The sequence below is a fragment of the Ursus maritimus genome, unplaced genomic scaffold (assembly GCF_017311325.1).
Source record: "Ursus maritimus isolate PB19 unplaced genomic scaffold, ASM1731132v1 scaffold_26, whole genome shotgun sequence".
NCBI classification, from domain to species: Eukaryota; Metazoa; Chordata; class Mammalia; order Carnivora; family Ursidae; genus Ursus; species Ursus maritimus.
In genome coordinates, this window is record NW_024425119.1 from 11,311,429 (window position 1) to 11,335,477 (window position 24,049).

General features: G+C 36.8%; 2 protein-coding genes and 1 pseudogene across 2 annotated transcripts; 1 reads left to right on the top strand and 2 right to left on the bottom strand.

The window, feature by feature from the left end:
• Window positions 1–217: 217 nt before the first annotated feature.
• SMIM10L1 (small integral membrane protein 10 like 1) lies at window positions 218–11,417 on the top strand. The gene is made up of 2 exons (XM_008706985.2): window positions 218–2,355; window positions 11,113–11,417. Exon 1 carries the CDS (start codon window positions 1,330–1,332, stop codon window positions 1,756–1,758), a length of 429 nt encoding a protein of 142 aa, XP_008705207.1. The 5' UTR covers window positions 218–1,329; the 3' UTR covers window positions 1,759–2,355; window positions 11,113–11,417.
• Window positions 9,117–11,106, bottom strand: LOC103677750 (annotated as a pseudogene).
• Window positions 11,418–13,770: 2,353 nt separating the features above from the next.
• Window positions 13,771–15,024, bottom strand: TAS2R42 (taste 2 receptor member 42). The gene has a single exon (XM_008706986.2). It carries the CDS (start codon window positions 14,716–14,718, stop codon window positions 13,771–13,773), a length of 948 nt encoding a protein of 315 aa, XP_008705208.1. The 5' UTR covers window positions 14,719–15,024.
• Window positions 15,025–24,049: the final 9,025 nt, after the last annotated feature.

The window sequence follows — 24,049 nt, forward strand, 5'->3', positions numbered from 1 at the left end:
GTCGTTCATCTTATACTACTCTTCAGAATATTTTATATTCTCAAATATTCTGTTTTATAAGTTGTCTCAAGTGACTGGTAATCAGTTTGGGTTTGTTGTTTTTTAAGATGTTATTTATTTGACAGAGAGACAGTGAGAGAGGGAACACAAGCAGGGGGAGTGGGAGAGAGAGAAGCAGGCTTCCTGCCAAGCAGGGAGCCCAATGCAGGGCTCCATCCAAGGACCCTGGGATCATGACTTGAGCGGAAGGCAGACACTTAACAACTAAACCACCCAGGGGCCTCTGGTAATCAGTTCTTCTAAGGGCTGTCCACACAATGTTGCTGGGGTGGTATTAGTACAGCAAAGTAGAAAAAATTCTAGCTGGGGACACACAATTACATTTTATAAATTTCATAATGGCATGTTATTTGTACCAATCATCAGGATACAGAGAAACAGAGGTCCTCTAGGATACATTAATTGTGCTTCAAATAGTCACTACAGCTATTCAGTGCAGGATGAGATGTGGGATATGTGAACAATGCTTTTTCAGAACTAGAAGGTAATCTGAGGATCTTGATCATAAATCACATATCTGAATAATCCCTGAGTGTAGAGGTTAAGTTATAATGAAGATCAGAGAACGTAATGAAATGTGCATCACTTAAACATCAGAAGGGTATGTAGCTATGGGAGATACACTATGATGTCACCCTAAGGTTATTCAGGGTTGAGGAGATTTTAGTAATATTCCAAGGTTTGGGGTCTAGCCACAGGTTTCACGGGTGTATCCCCATGCAGAAATGGTAGAAGCTTCCATACCTAATCTGGACTTTTCATGGGTTTACCTGGATGGGAATGATATTGTATATACATGTAACATGTCCCCCCCCCCCAAAATTAAAGTATATGTGCATATGTATGTGTGTTTCATTTTGTTTTGCTTAAAGGTTTCTGTCACTCGCAATAGAAAGAGTCCTAATACACAGGAAAATCCATAGCCTGAGATTGTGATCCTTTACAATTATAGTATGTTATGAACACGGAGACTTTATGCCTGAACTGGCTTATAAGAAGTTCATCTTGCCCTAATACTAGGGTTAATTTTATGAAATCAAAGGGTGATAGTCCTGGCTAGGATCCCAGATCACATAGCAGGCAAACCTGTTTTAATCTAGAGTTTGACCCTTACAAACCGTGTTCTCCTGGCCAAATTCAAATTACGTAATTTTACTAAACTCCCTTTCTTCATTTTAGAGTGAAAATAATAATATCTGTGTGGCTGACTATATATAAGACGTGTGTGGCATATAATATGCATAATCCCTTCCACACCTACCACTCTAAATGCTAAATACCAGTGACAGCGGCAGACAGGAAGGGGCGGAGCTCCAGCTGCTGCCGTGGCCAGAGCGCCGCTGGGGAGGAAACGGAGCCAGCGGGAGGCGCAGGTACGAGGCTGGTGGCTGTGTAATCACCCCCACCCTGCCCCTCGCCGTCGGTCGGGGGTCCACGAGGCCTATGGTGACTCTCGGCGCTCAGCACTGGGGGAACGGCGACACCGGGTCCATGGCCACAGCGGCGGCTCCGTCTTCCTTGGCCCTCAAAGCCTCCAGCACGGCCGGGGTCCCCAGCTCCTACGGAGTCTTCTGCAAGGGGCTCTCCCGCACCCTGCTCGCCTTCTTCGAGCTGGCCTGGCAGCTGCGCATGAACTTCCCGTACTTCTACGTCGCAGGCTCGGTGATCCTCAACATCCGCTTGCAGGTACACATTTAGTGCCGTGATTAGGCTGCCGGCATCCCGGCCAGGATATGGCCGACTCCCAGGACGCTTGGCGGCGAAACGGTTCTGCGAGCGCGGAAGTCTGGAATCTCGCGAGAGGACTTCAGCTCTGTTTGCGGCTGCGCTCTCCGTTCCTAGCCGAGCTGCCCCGGCGGTGGCAGAAAGCGGGTACCGGCTAGAGAGAGAGGAAGTACGCGATTTCCCGGGACAGCGAAGAACTTCAGTTAAGGTCTACGACAATATTTAAGAAGCTTTGCATCCGTAAAAACAAAACGAACGTGATGCATTATAAAAAAGGAAGGCTACTAAAGTTTCCAGAAAAATTTTAATGTACAGCAAGTTTGTGGTCCAAATTAAAATAAGAAAACATAAATTTCGGAGATATTGGATTGAAAGCAAGACATTGAATAAGAAGCTGAAGATCGTAAACGTGGAAGGCCAATATATTTCTTCAACAAGAGAAAACAATGACAATCAGAAAGCACAACTGTACAGGAAAAGCATCCCTCTAATACCAAACAACGTGAAATGCTGCTGGATTTTGAACAGAGGGTTGGAGTCTAAGAAAGTGGACTCTTTTTCAGTGTCCCTGTGAGTAGCATGTAGTTCAAGACCTTGGAGCCAACGAGAAGGAAATCCAGTCACAGCACTAAGCTTGGCTACTTCGTGAATAATATTTAAATAATCATAATAATTAATGTAAATGATTATGGTTTTCATCTTTTGAGATAATATTTAATTGTGGTTACAAAGTAGAATGGAAATGTTATCAGCTTTGATAATGGAGAAGTACTGGGATGTTGAAGGCGGGGAGGGAAGAGTAAACGGAATGATAATGGTGTCCTTATAAAGTGGGAAGTTGAGAGATATACAGTCTGTTGTCAATGGGGAAAAAGGCATTTTGTTGTTTAAAGAGTAAATGACAAGGAGTATGCCATTAAGTTACTAAAATCGTAATCCTATTAAAGAGGGAGGAGAGTAGGGGAGAACAGTATGAATTCAGTAAGAAATGCCTAGAGATATAAAGTTAGGTGGAATGTCCCACAAAGAAAAACAAAGTATTGGGTGTGTTTGAATGTAAAGATGGGATTGATAGTTTTTCAGAGTCTGGGGATGAATTGGTCTGCAACTTCTTTAAAAATTAAGGAAACAAATCCATTATGAAACAGGAAAATTCAGACTTTTTCAAGAACCACATTGCATACTTCAATTGTGAATAATACTAGCCATATAAAGTCAGTCATAATTATGTAAACACTGAATACTAATACAACAAGAAATGATTGTGTAACATCGGGGGATTGGAGAGGAGAGAAGTGTGTGTAATGGGGAAGAATCAGACGATCTAATATAGAGAGGTCAATAAAAAAGTAAAAACAGATTAAAAAAACTATAATAAGAAACAAGTGGTTGTCTCTGGAGAAAAAAGTCAGAGATGGGTAGAAAAAAGATGGAGGATTGCTGTGTTTCACTACCAGTCTAACAGTATTATTTTGGTTTTATTGTGTATATGTATTTCTCTGATTAAAACTTAATTCAAATAAGTTTCGCTTTTAGAAGTTCCCCCCAGGCAGTTGAAATATACAGCACAGGTTAAGAGCCACCATAATAAAATGGGATTGAGTTTTTAAATCAGGCAGATCACTGTTAAAATACAAACTCTTGTGGTTTTAGGTGAGTCCGTTAATCTGCCTAGAACCCAGTTTGCTCAACTATTAAAAGAAGATAAAATACCTACTTTGAAAAGTCAGTCTGAGAATTAAAACTAAGCATGCCTTAGTGCTTGATATATACACAATAAATAGTATTTGTTCTAACAGATTATCTCATTAACATGTGAGTAAAACTTAAAATTCATAGAATGCCTGTTTTTTCCAGTGGAGCTTTTCAGTCCTAAAGGTGATTTGTAAGGTACTGACCCTAGGGGCCAGGGACAGAGCCTCCAGAAGGATTTTGAGAGAGAAAAGGTGCCTTTATTTGCAGAGGTAAAGATTTGTAAACTGTTTGCAGTTTTGTGTTCCACTGACTGTGTCCAACCAACAAGTATACTCTTAAACTAAGTACCCCCTCTAGCACCAAGTCTGGCTTTGGGTAATTGTGTTTCCTACCCTTAATTTCTTGTTTCCAGGCAAACTCCTAGAGTTTTTTTTTGAGCACATCCTCTTTCTACTTTCTTCTGCTTTCTTCTTCTCTACTCTTTTCTTTTTTTTTCCTTTTTGCCTGTTGTTACCCTACCTGTGTTTTAAAGCTAAACTTAGATGTCACTTTTTTTTATTCTTTTTTTCCCAGATTCCCCTGATCGTTTTAGAGTTAATTTCTTTTACTCCATCTAAGGGCTGTGTTAATATCAACCTACGCCATTTTGATAGGCTGCCTTATTTTTGCCTAATTGTGCATTAGTTATCAGATGTGGGGTTTTGTTTTTGTTTTTAAAATACCCAAAAGACGGTTTTCTGTAATCTCTTCTCTTGGTTCTTAAATACTGCTGTGAGAGTGCAAGAACTAAAACATTTTCATCTAAAATATCAACAATGTAATTTGATCAGTGAAATAATTCCATGATGCCAGGGGACTTAAAAATGGTGAGCATCACTATTCCCTGGAAGTACTGGTGTCCCTTTGTAACAAAAGAATGTGGCTGCCATTAGTGTGGAATGGGGAGGGACTGGGATGCTCTATTCAGGTGACTACATGAACATGTGCCTTCAACCTTTTTTTCTTAAGCTTAGCCTTTCGTTACACTAAAGAAACCAAGGCACTTTAGCAGTTACTGTATATCACATCCTCCTGCTATATCCTGTGAGGGAAGATACTGTATCCTATCCAATTTTACAGCCCATATAATATCAGCAAGTGTGAAGTAGCAACTGAATGAAGGCTCCATGATTTACCCTTTATTCTTCAAATTGCTCTTATACCCAGTCTCTCATTTTCTTCCCACGTTTATAACTCAGTGAAGTCTCTCAAGGGAGAAAACAAGATTTTGCCCTGACTAAACCACTTACTATTCTTACTTGCAAGTAGTTTTATTCCTCTTACCATCCTTCCAGGCAACATCGATGAAGCCAAAGACTTTGTTCATTGCTGTATCCCTTGCCTTAGAGAATTGCCTAATGCACCGTAGATAATAAACATAGTTGGATAAGGGCCAAATTAGTTGTTTTTTCTACACATAGTCATCAGTCAATGAAGGAAATAGAGTTGCCCCTGATAGTAAGGTGATCCACTTTGTTGCCCATAACTTGAGATTTTTCAGGCCATCATGAATATTGATTGGTCCAGAGATCCCTCCAGCATGAAGAAACAGACTCACCAATAAAGAAAAAACACATTCATGAAGTGTAACTGATAAAATGCTGGGAATCAGGACTGTGTTATAGTTTAAAAGGGAAATGGTGATCATAGTAATCTCATTTATCCCTAAAGATACTTTTAATGAGTGATTCAGTATTTTTAATGTATAGGTAATGCTGAATAATCCTGTTTTTTTTAATAATCCTTTGTCTTAAATTTCAAACAGAAGTATTACCTGAGTCATAGTTGGCAATATCTTTTTCTTCAGTATAATTGAGGGCTTTATATATTAGAATATAAACTTTCAATATAATTTGATATGTAAATACAAATTCAAGCGTTTTATACTTTCTGTTGTCTAAAGTCATTTGGCCTGTTTGTGGGGATGAAGGGGATAGAGGGAGATAGAGAAAAGGACATTAATCCCTAGGATTGGAAAGGAAACACTTTTCTTCCCCCTAAGGAGTAGAGATCAGGTAATCATGAATTTTGAAACGATCCATCACTGCTCTGAGGAGGCTTACCTAAATTTTCTGTTACAAAGTTTTGCAAACCTATTTTAATGGAGGCTTTTCCTGGTGCAGCATTAATAGATTTGATAGAGTCAAAAAGAAAATAGGACTTAGCACATGGAGACATAAAGGCGTGGGAATGGAAAGTTTAGGAATATATGAACAAAAGGAGACAGTGGGAGCGCCTGGGTGGCTCAGTCTTTAAGCGTCTGCCTTAGGCTCAGGTCATGATCCCAGGGTCCTGGGATCGAGCCCCCCATCAGTCTCCCTGCTCAGCGGGAAGCCTGCTTCTCCCTCTCACAGTCCCCTTGCTTGTGTTCCCTCTCTCGCTCTCTCTGTCAAATAAATAAAAAATCATTAAAAAAAAAAAAAAAGGAGACAGAGCAGAAACTGAGCCTGGAAAATAGTCTGAAGAACAGACTTGGAAGTTTCAGGCAAGTGAACCAAGAAAGGAACCCCTGCAATAAATAGAATTTCCAGTAGGGTTCAATTGATTCACATCAGGTGGCTTGGATTACCATGAGTGTGGGAACTTGCTTGCAATTTTAATAAGAATTCTTCAGTAGCCTGCTAAGTCCACTTCCCCCTCCACTCCACACAAATACAAATCTCAGCGATGCTCTTCAGACAGTCAAAAGGCCAAGGACATTACTGAGTGCCTACAACAAATGATAAGAAGAAACTACGGAAATCTTAGTAGCTCAGTTGCAGTACATCTGAGGGCAGTTCTGTCCTAATTCGGGATCTGCAGCAGACAGACGGTTTTGCCCATCTTCATGGCTTTCAAATATCAAGTATGTGGATTTAGTCACAGTAAGGTAGTAGAGGGCATCAGTGAACAAAGAGAAATGAAGGTTGTTCATATATTGAATGAAATAGATTGGGTATACACCTTTTAATCTGAACCAAATTGAGGAGAAATAAATTGTCACAACCAAAAGGTAAAAAGTGCTAATGAAATAACTGTGCCTGGAATGTCTTCACTCTGAAATCATAGGCACAGTAGTAGAAGTGGGGCCAACAGATAAACAAAACAAAACAAAAGGCTTTATTTGAAAAAGGGGGCTATTTTCAAGAAACTAGTTTTTACTTGATAAAAAGAAAACTTGAAAATATCTCAAACTGAAGTCAAATGTAATTAATAGGAGCCTTAAAATTCAGAGGTCAGGTTAGATCTGTATGAAAGGGAAAAGAAAGTTATTTTTAAAACTAGTTTAAGCATGCTAAGGAATAGAAGTACCGTGGTGTGCCCTTGTCTTCTGAAGCTGTATATATGTTGGCGTTTCCCAAAATCGCTAAAATTGAAAATAGCCCATCTGCAACCGTAATTTTTTTAATAAATAACCCTTTCAATAACTTTTTTCTGAATTGATCAAACCAATCATCTGATCAATTTTTTAAATGAAGATTTAGTCTGAGAGTAATCTAGCACGTGGCATAGGTTTCTACAAAAAGCATTAATCAGTGTCACAGGTGAGTGGACTGTGGCATTACAGGTTTTAAAGATGGTCCCCTTGTTTCTGTACTCCAGTTAAGGAAGTCCCTGGCTTAGAACACATGAAGTTCAATCCAGAACAGCGGACAAAATAGCTAAACCATCAGAAATTGAACAATGTCAGCCCTGAAATCTGTATTGATACATGCGTAATTCCATTGGGACCTTTTCCTTCAGTAAAGTTCAAAACAATATGGCTTGAACACTACACTATCTTAGCTTGGGCAAGGGTCTTGGCCAAGCACTAGGCCAAGGGCAAGGGCTCAGTCAAAAGTCTCTTTGGCATTAAAAACAGGTTATTTGCAACTCTCCTGGTCTCAGATTTGGGCAAACCGGGGAAAAAATGAATTTTTTTACATCAAGACTATAAAAAGTTTCTCTTTGGGGCACCTGGCTGACTCAGTCGGTAGAGCATGTGACTCTTGATCTCAGAGTTTTGAGTTCAAGCCCCATGTTGGGTGTAGAGATTACTTAAAAATACAATTAAAAAGTTTCTTTTGGAGGGAAGTGATTGGCAAGAAAGCAATGACAATCATTTTATTTTCCCAATAACTTGGTCCCAGAATAAGATACAGTTCTCTCCAGATTGCATGGAACTAGCTATAGATGTGATAGTAGTAGCTTTTCTTAGATTGTGGCTGGAGTCTCTAATACAGGCTCTTGTTATGGAAAGGGAGGTATGGACCTTAATCTCAAAATATCGTTTTAATAGGGAGAAGGCAGTACATCAGTAGCTACTGCCCAGTCTGTAACCGAGTGCTCATCTTTTAGTGGTCATTTTCTGTGCTGCTTACCAGGAATAGGCCCCTGCTTCCCAGAGCTTCATCTCCAACATTAGTACATGAGAAGTGAAAACTTAATCCTAATTAGACATTTACTGCTAAATCCCACTCCTAAGAAGCAAGGGCTGTGCATGGTTGTTTACATTTTTTTTTAATCTTGGTCATTAAAAGTTGACACGTGGAAATCTAAAAACTAAAACTAAATATGCTTGTTTCTAATAAGTATAAAATAATCTAATTTCTTACTAAAAAGGATGTGTTCCAAACGAAATTATCCTCAGTATCTGAATATAAATAATAGCTAGTATGATTAGAATTCCACCTTTCCCAAAGTAAGATAATCCCAGTGACAATTATTAGGAAATTCTTTCAGTTTTATTGAGATATAATTGACAGACAGCACTGTGTAAGCTTAAACTGCACACCATAATAACTTGATTTACATATACTGCAGAATGACTACCACAATAAGTTCATTGACATCCACGATCTTCTATAGATACAAAAAAAAAAAAACCAACTATTTTTCCTTGTGATGAGAACTTTTAGGATCCATTCTCAGCAACTTTCAAGAGCTTTTAGGATCCACTCTCTTCGCAACTTTCAAGTTTACCGTACAGCAGGTGTTAATCATAGTCGCCATGTTGTACATTACATCCCTAGGATGTATTTTTCCTATAACTGGAAGTTTGTATCTTTTGATCACCTTCATCCAATTCCTGCCCCCAGGAAATTTCTTATATAGTGTCCAACATAATGAGTGAAGTTAAAAAAATCTAAATCTTTTTGTGGGTGGGTATGTTCATGTACCCTCATCATCATCAGAGCACCCCATAGCACAGTTCCCTGGGGGAAGAGTACACTTGACAAAGCCCTTATGGTTTTTATATTCCCAGCATCAGACTTGACCTAGTGCACCATCAAAATTAACTTACAACCCACATATGTTTCAACATTTATTATCTTGTTTTTGTCTTTTGTTTGCTTCTACAATTGAAAAATTATGGTAATTTAAAACCCTACAACAATTTCTTCATTATTGATAGTTCAATATGTTTAAATTATAATTTCTAAAAATTACTAGATAACACACTTTTATTCAAAATTGCAATATCATTAACAAGCACAATTTTGGGGGCGCCTAGGTGGCACAGCGGTTAAGCGTCTGCCTTCAGCTCAGGGCGTGATCCTGGCGTTATGGGATCGAGCCCCACATCAGGCTCCTCTGCTATGAGCCTGCTTCTTCCTCTCCCACTCCCCCTGCTTGTGTTCCCTCTCTTGCTGGCTGTCTCTATCTCTGTCGAATAAATAAATAAAATCTTTAAAAAAAAAAAAAACAAGCACAATTTTGCCACCTGCTGGCCTTAAGATTGTGTACATTTTCAGCTACTTTGATCTCATTTCAATTATTTTATTACAAACATCAACCCAGCACTATATATACACACAAACATGTTTAAAATTTATACAAATACACAATATTCTCCTTCAAACTTTCTGTTCTTATCCCTGCTGAGTTGATTGTGTTTGTCTTCTCTGACAAGGGATACCAGCCTTCATATAATCCTTACATACAGACGCACACCCCACACAAACTCAGTATCTAAGTGCGATTTTGATCCTTATAAAGTATAGACTTAGGAATAATTATTCAGTTTCTTTTTATAAGCTAAGTTGATTTTTCTCTTATTCAACAAAGGTAGTGTCTATTCTAGCTTGGATTCATAATGAGTCTGTTCCTTTGTATTAAAAGTTATGTCTGTTCTTATGGGATGATGCACTTCCAGCATTTTTATTCCTTAATTTATTTTTAACTTAATATTGTACAAATATTCCACCTACTTCAACTCGGAAGGGATTTCCATTTCTAAATAATCATTTTTCTCACATGGGAATATAATAAATATTTGCCAGCACATATAAAATTAATACATGTTGCATTACATATTTTATATGTCTCAAATATATTCTTGCTACTAGCAAGTGTTATAATGAATGAGGCTTGCTTTTTAAGTTTATAGGTCATTCTGGGGAAAGTCTGTGATGTTTAATAGTATCTAGTGAGAATAATAGTAATAGTGAGAAAAACAAAGTTTAAAATGGATCTTCAATGTCTCTTCATTAATTTAATTCTCTTGGGATATAGAAAATTCTGGAAAAGTCTATGAAGCTAAAGGTTTCACCATTTTCAGGTGGCTATTAAGATGCCACAGTAATCCTAAAGCAGTTTTTCTCAACTTGCTGTTTCCCAAAATCAGAATAAATGAGTGGCCTGAAGGAAAAAGAGTCGATAATAATATGATAACAAAATTGACCTGAGAATTATGCAGTAAAAGGAAAGTCCAACCTGTTATTAGGAGGAAAGAAAAATGAACCGTGGAGAGGAGAAGGAAAGACATCACCATTTTTATGGCCCTTTTGTGGGCCTCTGTGCTGAAGTCCCTAGAGCCGGAGTTCAGTTGCATATTCCTGGTGTGTCTCTCTCATCAGGGAAAGAAAGAAAAGGAGCAGTGAGGCCAGCGACAGAAGAAAGGGGATTAAGTAGATGAAACTGAAAACAATCAAGCTGTTAAAATACAGAGTTTTACTTACATCTAGAGACCAAGTTGAGTTTCTTTTATATCCTCGATAGACATTAACCCAGAAATTAGTAAATATATCTGATAATTCAAAGTTGCAAAACAATAAGAATAAAGACCCCAGTGGAAGTACAAGTAGCACTCTGGTAAGTCTCCACCTCAGCCAGGTGAAACAGGGGTGGGAGAAATTGGCTATTTTAAAGAAGTAGAAAACACTTAGACAGGTGGCAAACCAGATAGCTAGATGATTGCTCAGTGTCCAAAAAATATTAATGAATTTTGCTAGTTTGTCAGTGGCATAAAGATGTGCCCAAAACACCGTAAAATACTAATCAAATAGTACTGTACAAAGAAGAACGATTCTGGAGAGAGCCAGGCTGGTGAGGATGCAGTCAGCTGATGAGAGCTTTTGAATCTTCACCCAGTCAATGCAGTTAACTAGTACAATGAAACTGTTCCCCAACATTCCAGTTATGAATTCTGTTGCCACCATCAGAAAAGCATTTTCAACTCCAGATGGCATTTCTGTAGAAAGAATCCAGAAAGTTAGTCCTATGTCTCGCTGATTTTTTGGCTGTCAAAATGTTGTAGAATAAAATCCAGTCTGATACTCCTCACTTCTATATGAAAAATGCTCAGATACCGTCTCACTTACCTTCCCAAAATATCCTTCTCTTTTATTCCAGCTGTAGGTCTGAAGTATACGCAAGGAGATCCAGTCCCACAGATTTAAATGAAAAACTTTAACATAACTTCCAATCAGCGTCTGATTTCCAGACTAAACAGTAAATGTCCCCACTCATCATTGGCATGGACAGCAGTTTTCCACTCGTGAGGACATCCGGAAGAATAAAGTCCAACATGCAAACATGCAAATATGAGACAGATTTCTTTACACTGATTTGCACATTCCTTTTCACCTGAAAATACCATTTGGATCCAGGCTTCTTAATTTTAATAGAATTGTCTAAAAATAAATCTCTCCAATACAGACAGTATTCGTGTATTCCATTCAATAAAATCCATAATAGTTCAGATACTATTGTAGACGAAGTAAGTATAATAAAGAGAAGCAACATTAAGGAGCTCTCAGAGTATTAGAAAAAGCAACATTAAGTAAATTATGACTATTCAATGTGACAAAAGTTTGACTGCAATGTAACTGCAACTCAGAGGGGTGTGTTACAAAATCTACAGTCAATAGTTCATCCTGGTTTTATAAGGAGAGTGACAACTAGCTTGGATCTTGAAGCTTCTTTGGGTTTCTTGAAGAAATAGATACAAATGAAAATCATTTTCCAGAATGATAAAAAAGCGTATGCCAAGGCACCAAAATCAGACCTATTTGAGCTATTACTCTACTCTGGATTTTTGAGCTTTGTTCTCAATAAGTTACTGCCTATTTGATTCTAAATAAGCTCTTGTCAGCTGAGAGGGAAAAAATAGTAAGAAAAAAATATGGTAGGAAAAAAACAACGGACGAGTGGGGGAGTGGCAGGGAGGTTCTCCTTTTCATTAATTCTACTTTTGGTTAAAGCCTTTGTCTCATCAAAAATTAAGTTACAGTAAAATACAGTTTGGTTTTTTGTTTTGACAAACAGGTAACTTCAATACAATGATCTTTCAACCTTGACCACAAGGTTATCTTTCTTATCTAGAGAACTTTAGGTATGTGTATATGTGTGTGTATGTACATACACATTATTATTAATTAATTATTAATATATTAATAATATATATTGATGCCTGTGAGCCAACAACAGGGATTCTGACTTAATTGGTCTGGGATATATTGTTGGCACTCACTGAGAACTCCTTGATATATGCCTTAAAGTTCCTTCTAAACTCAGTCAAAAACCTTTATACCCACAAGCTGCAAATCTATGAAGATTCTCCAGGCATAAGACAGGAATTTTGCCCACTTGCCCTCCGACAATGCATTCCCCATTCAGCCAGTTGTGACTCTGGTTAAAAATGACCTGTTTCCTGTTGTTCTCAGACTATCAGTAGTGATGCTTTGGATTACCAATGCCCAAGGCTCTCACCTGGGCCCTCACTACTTGTGTGGGCCCCCACAGACTCTTCCCCACCAGAGCCGAGGTGCAGCTGTGTTAGGAGACAGGCTTTAACAGGATGCCTGGAGGCCAGCAAAGGGGAGTCAAGGCCCATTATCATCAATCAGTTACAACTTTCTGTTTCTTTAACACAACCTAAAGAATACATCTAAACCCTAAGAAGTCTTTATTTATAAAGAATTCCATTGTACATACCTGCATAGCATCTGTATGATGTAATCTATACCATCATATTCAAAATTTTATAGTAAACTTTCCTACCCTTTACCTTATTTACAATTTGTCATTACCTTATCTAGATGTAGATTATTCTAGTCAAAACAGCACCATATACATATGATCCAACATTTACACTAAACATACGGTGTTATTATAAATTTTGCTTTCAATGCCTTCCTTATTGACCTGTTTTCTATTTGTTTCTCTAAAAACTCTTGTAATCAGATTGCAACAAAATATATGTGCACAAACACAAGCATAATCATTCTCAAAATGTAATTATGATCTTTTTATAGTAGCAACAAGTGTGATTTTAAATTATGGAATAATTTTTGTATTTTTAATTCTATTACATAGCATGGTGGAAATATCAGTATCGGCCACTCTGAAAATAATATTGCATATCCTAGAATTTAGCAAAATTAATAAGTGTCAAGATACATCAAAAATGTTTATGATTTGGGATTTCAAATTAAGATTAACATTATAAGCATGCATTTCCAGTTTATTTTATTTTGCCCTGTGAATATTATTTTCCAACATCTCATCCCCATGTTATCAACAAGACCTCTAATGACAATGAAAAGCTTTTTCACACACACACACAAAATTAGACCTTTAAGCTGCGAGGTCATGTTTTTCCCACCTATGACTTTAGTTGCTCAGTTAACTTTGCTATAGTTACCTAGTGAACTACCTAGTGAAGTTTGTAATTTATCTCGATTTCTAAAACACGACATGCCTCTTCCCCCACATATGAGTTACAATTACATAACTTTGTTGCGTATAAAACTAAATGATTTAGATTCTCTTTGAAAGGATATTTGAGATTTTAAAATATTGGTAACCAATATTTTAAACAAAAGTGAATACTTTTAAAATTATATCAGCTGACCATGAATCAATTATCATCAAAACCAACGTTTTCTAGGGAAAATTTCAATAATGCTCAACAATGTTTCAAGGAACCCAGTAGAAAAAAAACCAGTAGAAGTGAAATTGATCCTCAAAGACTCCTAAGTCTTCATCGTTGGAAAGGCTCTGGAAGGTCTATCTGTAAAGATGAAATTGGTTTTCCTTTTTCAGGGAGCTTTTAAGATGCCACAGTACCTTCAAGGCTGTCTGTCTTAGCCTGCTGTTTCCCAGAATCAAAATTAGTGAGTGGCCTGAGGGAAAGACATATACAGTCAACATAATAAACTTTGTGTTCTTCTTGTTCCAAAATAAAAAAAGCAACCAATTTGACAATTGTATGGAAAAAAAATGAACTGTGAAAAGGAAGAGGAAAGACACCACCATTTTAATGGCCCTCTTATGGGCCTGGGTGCTGAAGTCCCTGGAGCCCATGGAGTTGAGTTGCAGATTCCTGATGTGTTTTATCAAGGACAGAAATAAAAGAAGCAATGAGGTCATGGACAGAGCAATAGGAACGATATAGGAAAAACTGAGAAGAATCAGGCTTTTAATATAGAAAGTTTTACTTTCGTTCATAAATAAAGTCAGATTACTTTCATCCATTGCATGGATATTCAAGAAGAAATCGTTCCATGCTTCTAGCAATAGAAAGTCAAACAGTAGAAACAACAAAGAAAATACAAGAATTGCAAGAATCACTCTGTTCATTCTCCGCCTCAGCCAGAGGAAAAGGGAATGGGAGAACTGAGCTATCTTAAGGAGGTAGAAAATACTTAAGCACGTAGTAAACCAGATAGTCAAATGATTAGTTATTCTCCAAAGCAAAGTAACAGGTTTCGCTAGTTTGTAAATGGAGTAGAAAGGTGGATTTAGTCCCATCATAAATGATTCAAACAGTGACACCAACAGCTGAGTGATTCTGGAGATAGCCAAGCAGGTGAGGATGAGGTCAGCTAAAGAGATCTTTCGGTTCTTGACCCATTCAGAGCAGTTTACCAGTCCAATAAGCACATTCCCCAACATTCCAATTATGAATTCTGCTGTCGACAGTGTAAGAAAGATTATATCAAAACCAGCTAACATTTCCACAGAAAAAAAAATCTAAATTTCTAATTCTGTCTCATTAATATGTTTATAGTCAAACGCTTTCAGAATAGCATCCATTTCTGATAGTTATCTTCACTGCCTTTATTGCAATTCCCATCCTAAGCAGGACTTCCTGCTGTTGGATACAGTCTCACATACAAAATCTTTCTGTTTTATTGTAATGCCGATCTTAATCCAGACGATCTTAAAGTGTATCGTCTCACATACTTTCATGAAGATGTTTTTATTTATCTGAAAGAGCTACTAATTTCCAAACCAAACAGCTTGTGTTCCTATTTATGATTGCCAAGGATTCAAATTTTCCACTTGAGGTAATGATTACAAGGTTAAAGTCAAATTCGTTAGCATGCAAATATGGGTCAGATTCTTTTTCACTGATTTGTGAAAAAAATCACCTATACCATTTGGATCCAAATATTTTAGTTGTTTTTCATAGAAAGCTCTGAAAAAATCTAAATCTAAATAATGTGATCTAAAATTTAGTTATAATTCAGTGAATATATCTTGAGAGCCTGCTATAGGTCAGACCCATTTCTAAATGCAATATAGTTTACTGCCAAAAAAAAAAAAGCATTAGGAAATCCATAAAATAGTGAAAACACAGAAAGAAACAATAAGAAGAATAAAATGTAATGTGAACACCAAAAAGGGAAGTACAAACATTACTGTTGGGGAAAGAGAAAAAAGGGACATTTGCCTTGGATTGTATAGATAATTAGAATTTCATGAGGGAACTGCTAAGTTATATTTTGGACTGATCAAACAACATACAAAAAGACAGCAAAACCCAAATTACTTTTCTGAAATCAAAGTCTTCTCACTGATAATTTACTGTAATTACAATCTAAATGTTCTTCAGGCATCTCTGAGTGACATGTCCACAATTAAACATATTCCCCAGTTTTGCTCTTTATCTTTGTACTTGTTCTATTTGTTTTGGCCAGAGACATAATGCTGTCCACTCAGCCTTAATAGACAGAAAATCGGTAAAAAAATCATTTCAGATTAAATAAGGAAATAGTAAACAACAGTATCTGTTCTGTATTCTAGGAACGATGATTTTGACAAAAGCCATCAATGTATCAGAAATGAACTCAAAGTTACAAATTTTGTGTCTTGGCATTAAGTGTTCAGGTGTTGCCAGACAATATCCAAAATAATGAATGAAATCATTTAAAAAAAAATACTTGGCTCTTTTCAACATTACTGTCACACTCCTGAATTAAATTCTATTAATTTTTAAGTGTGTATATTAATAACAATGATAGATAATGAACTACTGGTAAATTATTTTGCATGACAAATTTTTAAATTTAGGACAAATATTTAAAATTATAGGAAGAAAGAGAAAGAAAGAAAAAAGGGAAGGAAGGAAGGAATGGGAGAAGGAAGGAAGGAGAGAGGGAAGGAAGGAACTTATTGGACACAGCAAGGCTGAAGGAAAATAAAGAAATTTGGTAGTAGTATTTTCAATAGGAGAATGATAGCTTTGACCAGATTAATGTCTAGAAACAGAGAGAAATTCATGGCTGTGAGAAGCATTTAGGAGGTAAAATTAGTAAGTCTCAGTGATGGATTTGGGGCTATAAAAAGGAAGAGAAGCCAGAACATTCAGGCTTTTCTTTTGCACCTGAATACATGCAGTGTTGGGACCTGAGGGAATCCCTGGAGGGAGAGTAGGTTTAGAAGCAAAGTGGGGAGACAGAAGAAAAGTTGGAGGATGGTGAGTTCTGTTTTGAACACTTTTGGAGTATCTGTTAAGTCATCCAAGTAGATGCGGTAGGCACTTGGGTATTTGTGACTGCAGCTCAGAAAAAAAATTTAGATTATAAGCAGAGATTTGGGAGTTATCAGCACATACTTGATCTCATAAGAGGTGATGAGTTCTAAGGCCCTGAGGAAGACCAGAGGATAAAGAAACCAAAGACAAAAAGCAGTCAGATAGAAAAGGGAAATCCAGAGGCTAAGGTTTATCAAAGCAACCAAGGACAAGGAATGTTAAAAAGAGAGAATAACCAAAAGAAAGAAAGAAAGAAAGAAAGAAAGAAAGAAAGAAAGAAAGAAAGAAAGAAAGAAAAAAGAAAACAAAGAAAGAAAAAGAGAGAGAGAGAATAACCAATACTTCCTGATATTAACAAAAGGGTCTCTTACAGGGAGGTAACAAGGAGGTCCTTAGTATAGAAAGAATAGCTCTGATTAGAAGCCAAACTGCCCTGTCAATGAGATCCCAATAATGAAGCGTTAGAAAACCAATTAAGGTAAACAGTACATTAATAGATTAAAGGAGAAATGCCAGGAAAAAAAGTTTAGTATAAATCTACATTTATTCATAACAAATGTTCTTAGCAAACTGGGAATAGAATGCAATATGCTTTTTCCTGATAAAAATATGTACAAAAACCTGGAGTTTTCCTGAATACACTGAATTCATTCCCCCTGAGTTTGGGACCAAATGAGCTAAAAACATCTCACTATGTCTGGTTTTTTTTGGAGGTTTCCACCAATCACAGTAAGGCAAGAAAATGACATAAAAGATGTAAGATTGTAAAGCACAAAACAAACAAAACTGACCTTATTCATAGATGATGATTGAGATTACACAGAAAATCCAAAAGGCTTCTTTAATACATTGTTAAAATATGATCCATTTACAAGGTTTCTGGACACATAATAAATGTGCAAAAATCTGTTCCATTTCTTCATACCATGTACAAACAGTTAAAATGAAATATTCTTTAAAAAAAAAGAAATTTCCATAACTTCAACAAATATCAAGTATCAAGAATAAATCACACACACAAAAAAGTATGCAACACCTTTGTGGAGAATGTTAAAAAGTCTGAAATGGCTTTAGCTATTTTTCAGCCAATATGTATTAATTACACACTAGATATAATCAAAGCCTCTGTGTTTTTAAAAAATTTAAACCATTATTCTGCACATTTTCCCATTTTAGGTATGCATCCAAGGACGTTAAATTCTCTGACTTCATTGTCAAATATATTAAAATTTCCTGCTTCATATCTAGGTCATGAATTTGTCTCCAGTTGAAAAGCAACCACTTCTAATTTTGTACGGGCAGTTTCTATCTCCACGAATAATCAGCTCTGTTCCTTTCATCTAGTCCAGTCCCTTGTGTTGTTTCTCTTAACCATACTATAGAGTGCAATTTTCCATGTGAGGAAATAAGGGGAGATATTCTCTTGTTTGCTAACGTGCAAATACAGACTGATATTCTATCATTCTTTTTGCATTTTCTTTGCCTAACAAATTTGTGTCTGTATCTTTAACTATGGAAGATAATCTAAAGCTATTTATAGTTATCAAAACGTGGTTAGGATAACGAAAAGTAAAGCAGATGCTAGACTCTACAACTGGAATTTTCTTCTACAGTATCTTAGTATTCATTGAAAGTACTTGGATCTAAATAATGGGTATAAGTTGACTTGATTTTATAAAATTAACTAAAATTAACTGTGTGCATCCCCCAAAAAACAAAGGTTGGATTTATTAAATATGGTTCCTAGAGCCAACAGTAATTATGCCATAGAGAAAGAGGCCTTAGAGCAAAGTTGGATTGGTTTCCACGAACAGGAGCAGATGGAGGTGCGAAGAGCTCTGTTCATGGATTATAACACAGCTGATGTTAAAAAAAATTTTTTTTTCATTAAAATGAAACTGTGATATCTAGCCTTACTTTTGCGGCTCTCCCAGAGATTAGAAAGATATGGATCCAAAATACTTCAGACATAGTCCTTACAGAACCATTTTACACTATGTCACTTTTAAACTGGATCTACTGTATCTACCCCATGGGCAACCCTCCAATCTGGCTGAGGAGATGGGAGACTGGAAGATTGGGCCATTGGTGCCATTTTGATCTTTTTTATTGGTCCCAAGCACCCAATATATGAGGGTTTATTTAAATGCTTATGGTGTTAAGAATGCACAATGTGAACACACGTTGGGTTTATCAAAATAGACTCTAAATCCCTGCAATTACTCTATGGGATTTCAACACATATCCACCCTTGCCCCCGATGTGGGGCATGGATCTGATCAGCAGCATTTGCTGTTACTTACTATTGTTTGTTTTTGCTTTTCTTTCTTTCTTTCTTTCTTTCTTTCTTTCTTTCTTTCTTTCTTTCTTTCTTTCTCTCTCTTTTTTTAAATGATCTAAATCTGTGGTCATGAAGGTATCATAGTTTAACCTCTAAAGACCGGCTTGGTCTTCATTTTCTCTTCTTTAGAAATTGACACACATTTTAGTTCACAACTAGAATCATGGATATGAGTTGGTCTCAGAAAATATGCAAAATTACATATCAATGCCTAATTCCGAGTTGGCGAATGAGATGTTACCATAGCAGAAATCATCACACATGCAAAAATCAATCCTGTAACAATTGTTTTTAAAAGTCACAAAATATCTTCTACAGTGATGGAAGGAACTGAAAAGGTTTGCTGAAAATAACCACATCCCTGTCCCGTAACGCAGTTGGAGTGGACCAACAGACAGCCTGACTTGAAACATTGGTCACAAATAGAAGATAATCACTGTATCATCAAAAAATCATAATAAAAACCATACCTATATTGTTCTATAGCTGCTTAATTAAAAATCAGACCATGGATTGTAAAAATATCTCTTCAGAGACCAAATGCAGTAGGGAAGGGAAGGGAAGGGAAGGGGAGGGAAGGGAAGGGAAGGGAAGGGAAGGGAAGGGAAGGGAAGGGAGTCAAGCATGTGTCCCAGTCCTCTAAGCTTGGATACATTCTGTCAATTAACAGACCATATGTGAGAAAAACGAAAGAGAGCAGAGGGAGAGGCCTGAGAATAAAGTTTATAATATATTTAGCTGGAATTCTACTTTTATGCCCATTTTCATTTTGTTTTCTTTTACCTAAGAATATATTCTCTATATACAGTTTCTTTTCAGGTTGTGTGTGTGTGTGTGTGTGTGTGTGTGTGTCTGTTAATCCAGGTGTGTCTCAATAACAGTATATAGTAGTGATTTAAAGAAAAACACTTTCTATGCCCATCTTTTTCAACTTTTGTTGGGGGATGCATGTAATCCCCTTTTTATTTTTTTTTATGTTTTTAAAAAGATTTTATTTATTTATTTGACAGAGAGAGAGACAGCCAGCGAGAGAGGGAGCACAAGCAGGGGGAGTGGGAGAGGAAGAAGCAGGCTCCCAGTAGGAAGCCCGATGCGGGGCTTGATCCCAGGACCCTGGGATCACTCCCTGAGCTGAAGGCAGACGCTTAACGACTGAGCCACCCAGGTGCCCCTGTAATCCCCTTTTTAAAATATGTTGCTATATGGAATAGATTTTCCTTGCCTTTATCTTTTGAAAGTTTTTACCTTTTACATTTTGAAACATATTCTTTTCCAGAAAGAATAAACCAAATTTTCCTTCCCACAACAATCTAAGTGACTGTTCTACCATACCCTCAACACTGAGTATACCCATTTGTGTAAATCTTGGCCAGTATGATCATTATGCAGAAAATAGTTTGCTTAAATGTACATTTTTATTATTGTTAGTGAGGTTGAGAATCTTTTCTCTATTTAATTGGCCATTAATATTTCATTATCATTAATTACCTCTTAACACCATAGGTTTTTAAATAGGTCTAATTCTATTATATAAGAATTTCATATATACTAAGTGTATTAATCTTTTATCTGCAATTCATTTCACAAATGTTTCCCACTGTATTATTTTTGTTATTATGTTTGCTTTAACTTTATGGGAATTTTTGCAAACAGATCTTTTTCTTTTTTTCAGCTCTATTGAGGTATAATTGACATGCAAAATTGTAAAATATTTCAAGTATATGTTGTGCTGATTTTATATATGAATCCATTGTAAAGATTCTCCTCAACTAGTTAACTAACACTCCCATTACCTCACATATTTATCTTTTTTGTGTATGTGAGAATATTTAAGTTCTATTCTCAGCAAATTCCACTTATACAAAGAGGGTTATTAACTATAGTCACTATCTTTCACATTAGATCCTCAGACCTTTTTTATCTTATGACTGAAAGCATCAAAACTGAGTTGACCATTAGGATACCCAGCTGGTACTGGAGAATTGCTTAGTGGTGTGGGGGAAAATCCTGACACATCAGAGTTGGGGATAAGAAAAATAAATCACAAAGCTAGTAAGTTATGGCCTGGGTTTCAAACCTAGATCATCTGGCTCCAGAATCTGGGCTTTTAATACCTATGTTGTGCCTCTTTTTATGGCATAGCAAGACACTTAGCATATTATCTTCTTCTTTGTTTTCCACAGGGACCCAAAAGCTTAGCTTAGGGAAAGATATTTGGGGTTTTTTTGTTTTAAATTTATTATTATTGTTATTATTTTTTAACTTTATTTATTTAAGTAGTCTCTACACCCAACATGGGGCTCGAACTCACAGCGCTGAGATCAAGATTCTAATGGTCTTCTGCCTGAGCCAGCCAGGCACCCCAGAGGAAGATATTTGAAATGGAATGTATAATTTCTTTTCTCCTAGCTGGGGAACAGGCACCCTCTGTGTCCTAAATGCCACTTTCTCATTAGGTTTTGTATCCGATACAGCAGACCAAGCCCCACACCTTCAAGTGAGTCAACCAGGGAACTGCATCTCCCTTCAGTGCCACAAGATCTTGATATTTGCTGGCATTTTGATTTATTCATCCACATTCAAAATCATAAGAGTAAAAGGACAGGGCAAGATGTAGAGTACCATGGAAAGCATTGGGTGGTCCCTAGAATTGAGACCAGCTTTCTTACTGAAATAAAGTGCATTTAGTACTTAACAGCTTACTAATGGGTTTTGTGGATAGTCCCTCTTAAAATGGAGCAAATGTTTCCTAAGTCACAAAATTAAAGATTAAAGTGGATGGAATAGGTAAAAATGCTTGTAAACTTCTTTTTTTTTTTATTTAAGATTTTATTTATTTGACAGAGACAGCCAGCGAGAGAGGGAACATAAGCAGGGGGAGTGGGAGAGGAAGAAGCAAGCTCCTAGGGGAGGAGCCTGATGTGGGGCTCGATCCCAGAATGCTGGGATCAGGCCTTGAACCGAAGGCAGACGCTTAACAACTGTGCCACCCAGGCGCCCTGTAAACTTCTAAACTATATACAAGGATTAGTTATTATTAACAGTCGTCACTACTCAGATCCAGAACCAGAAAGTATGTAATAATTATTTCTATTTACTGTGAGACCACCAGAGCAGAACTGGGTACAAATTGATACTCTAAGTTCAAAGATTGAAAACTGATCAGATAAACAAAAGATCCTGTGGGACTCTTCATCATCCCATCATCACAAACCAGAGACTTTGACAGTACTAGGCAGACTAATAATCTCTATTTGGTCTGGTAGATAAAGCATAAAGAGCAACATGAGATAATCCAGTGGTTTTCACTGTATTCAAAGGACAAGAACAAATTTGTAGAAAACCCCTACAGTTTCCATGTGTTGAAATTTGAATAATCTTCCTGGGAGTCACACAAAAATTCCTGGGTTTCTAAGCCAGTTTCACGGCAAGTGAAACTGAGTGAGACATTTGGAACTTGGTATGAGATTTCTGTGGCTTTAGTGAGAGACTTCCAAGACCTTACTAGGTCTCTGTGGCTTTAGCGTGAGAACCTCTATGGCCTTAGTGTGAGAACCTCTATGGCCTTAATAGGGAAGCTTTCTAGGACCCTCGTATGAAATGTCTGTGACTTTAGTGTGATACCTCTGTGGCTGGCATAAATCTGATTGACTGAGGCTTAAGCTTTGCATTAACAGGTCTTAGAAAAGGGACTTAATGTTAAGGAAATAACACTTTAGTTCCAGTAAAGCCCATATAAAAATACAATTTCAGTGTCTAGCTTTATGAGCATTAGATGGAGAGAATGATTTCTAGTTCCTATGATGTTTCTCAGGAGGAGCACAAACCAAAACTTTAAAATGGAAAGATAGCTAAATATATAGAATATGACAAAATTCTGATGAAAGAAATTAAAGAATACCTATATAAATGGAGAGATAGTCCATGTTCATGGATTGAAAGACTCAATATTGATGAGTCTTGATGTATAGATCCAATGCAATACCAATCAAAATCCCAGCTACTTTGTAGCTATTAATAAACACATTCAAAATTCATATGGAGGGCAAAAAGATATAGACTAACCAAGACAATATTGAAGAAGAACAAAGTTGACTCTGATTTCAAGACTTACTATAAAGCTACAGCAATCAAGACAGCATGGTATTGAGAAAAAAGTAGACACATAGATCATTGGAACAGAATAGAGAGGACAGAAACAGATCCACACAGATATAGTCAACTGATCTTTGACAAAGATCAAAGGTAATTCAAGGAAGAAAGGATACTTTTTCCAAAAAGTGGTGCTGGAACAACTGGATATTCATATGCAATAACAAACAAAAAAGAACATAAACATAAACATTATACCTTTCACAAAAATTAACTCAAAACAAATCAAAAACTAAATGTAAAACACAAATCTAAAAAATTGTGGAAGAAAACATAGGAGAAAATCTAGGTGAGCCATATGATGAGTTTTTGGATATAACACCCAAAGAATGATCCATGAAAGAAAAAAATTGATAAGCTGGGCCTTATTAAAATTTAAAACTTCTGTTCTGCAAACAAAAAACAAAGACAACTTCCATTCTGTAGTTCCTGAGACTACTTCTCAATTGGCACCAAAGTTGAGAAGGAGAAATGTTGTTTATTGTATCTTCTAAATCTTCAGTAGCCTATTTTTCCAAGTCCCTGGGCAGGCTGAGAAGCAGATGCTAAATAACCATGCCATCAGGACAAAAACAGAGACGATTGTTTATTTCTTTTTGAATCAATGGGTGGGTAGGAATAAGTCTTGTAAAATAAGGACATAATCTCACAAGCACAAATATGATGAGGAGTGACAATAAGAATCAATGCACCTAACAGAATGCAGATTCTGCTTTCTTCGCATTCAGGGAGCTTGGCATTTCTCAAGAAAGAGAGATACGGTTGTTGAAAGAGCTGAAGTATGAAATGCACATCTTACTACAAGGGCAATGGGAAAATGGGGGGGATTTTAAGCAACATAATCTAATTTGTATTTTTCTTATGCAAAATGATCTAATTTATATTTTTCGAAGATCTCTCTGGCTGTTGTAAGGAGAACTGATACCAGATGTGGTAGAGGGCAATGTTATCAAGACCAGCTGGGAGATTGTTAAAGTCCTCCAGGAGAGAGATGATCACCGCTTGAACCCGCGTCTTGTGGCAGAGATTATGGA

What these genes read in the sequence shown, in the direction of transcription:
- TAS2R42 (XM_008706986.2), bottom strand. Translation starts at nt 14,718, where the DNA reads ATGTTAGCTGGTTTTGATATAATCTTTCTTACACTGTCGACAGCAGAA.
- SMIM10L1 (XM_008706985.2), top strand. Translation starts at nt 1,330, where the DNA reads ATGCTAAATACCAGTGACAGCGGCAGACAGGAAGGGGCGGAGCTCCAG.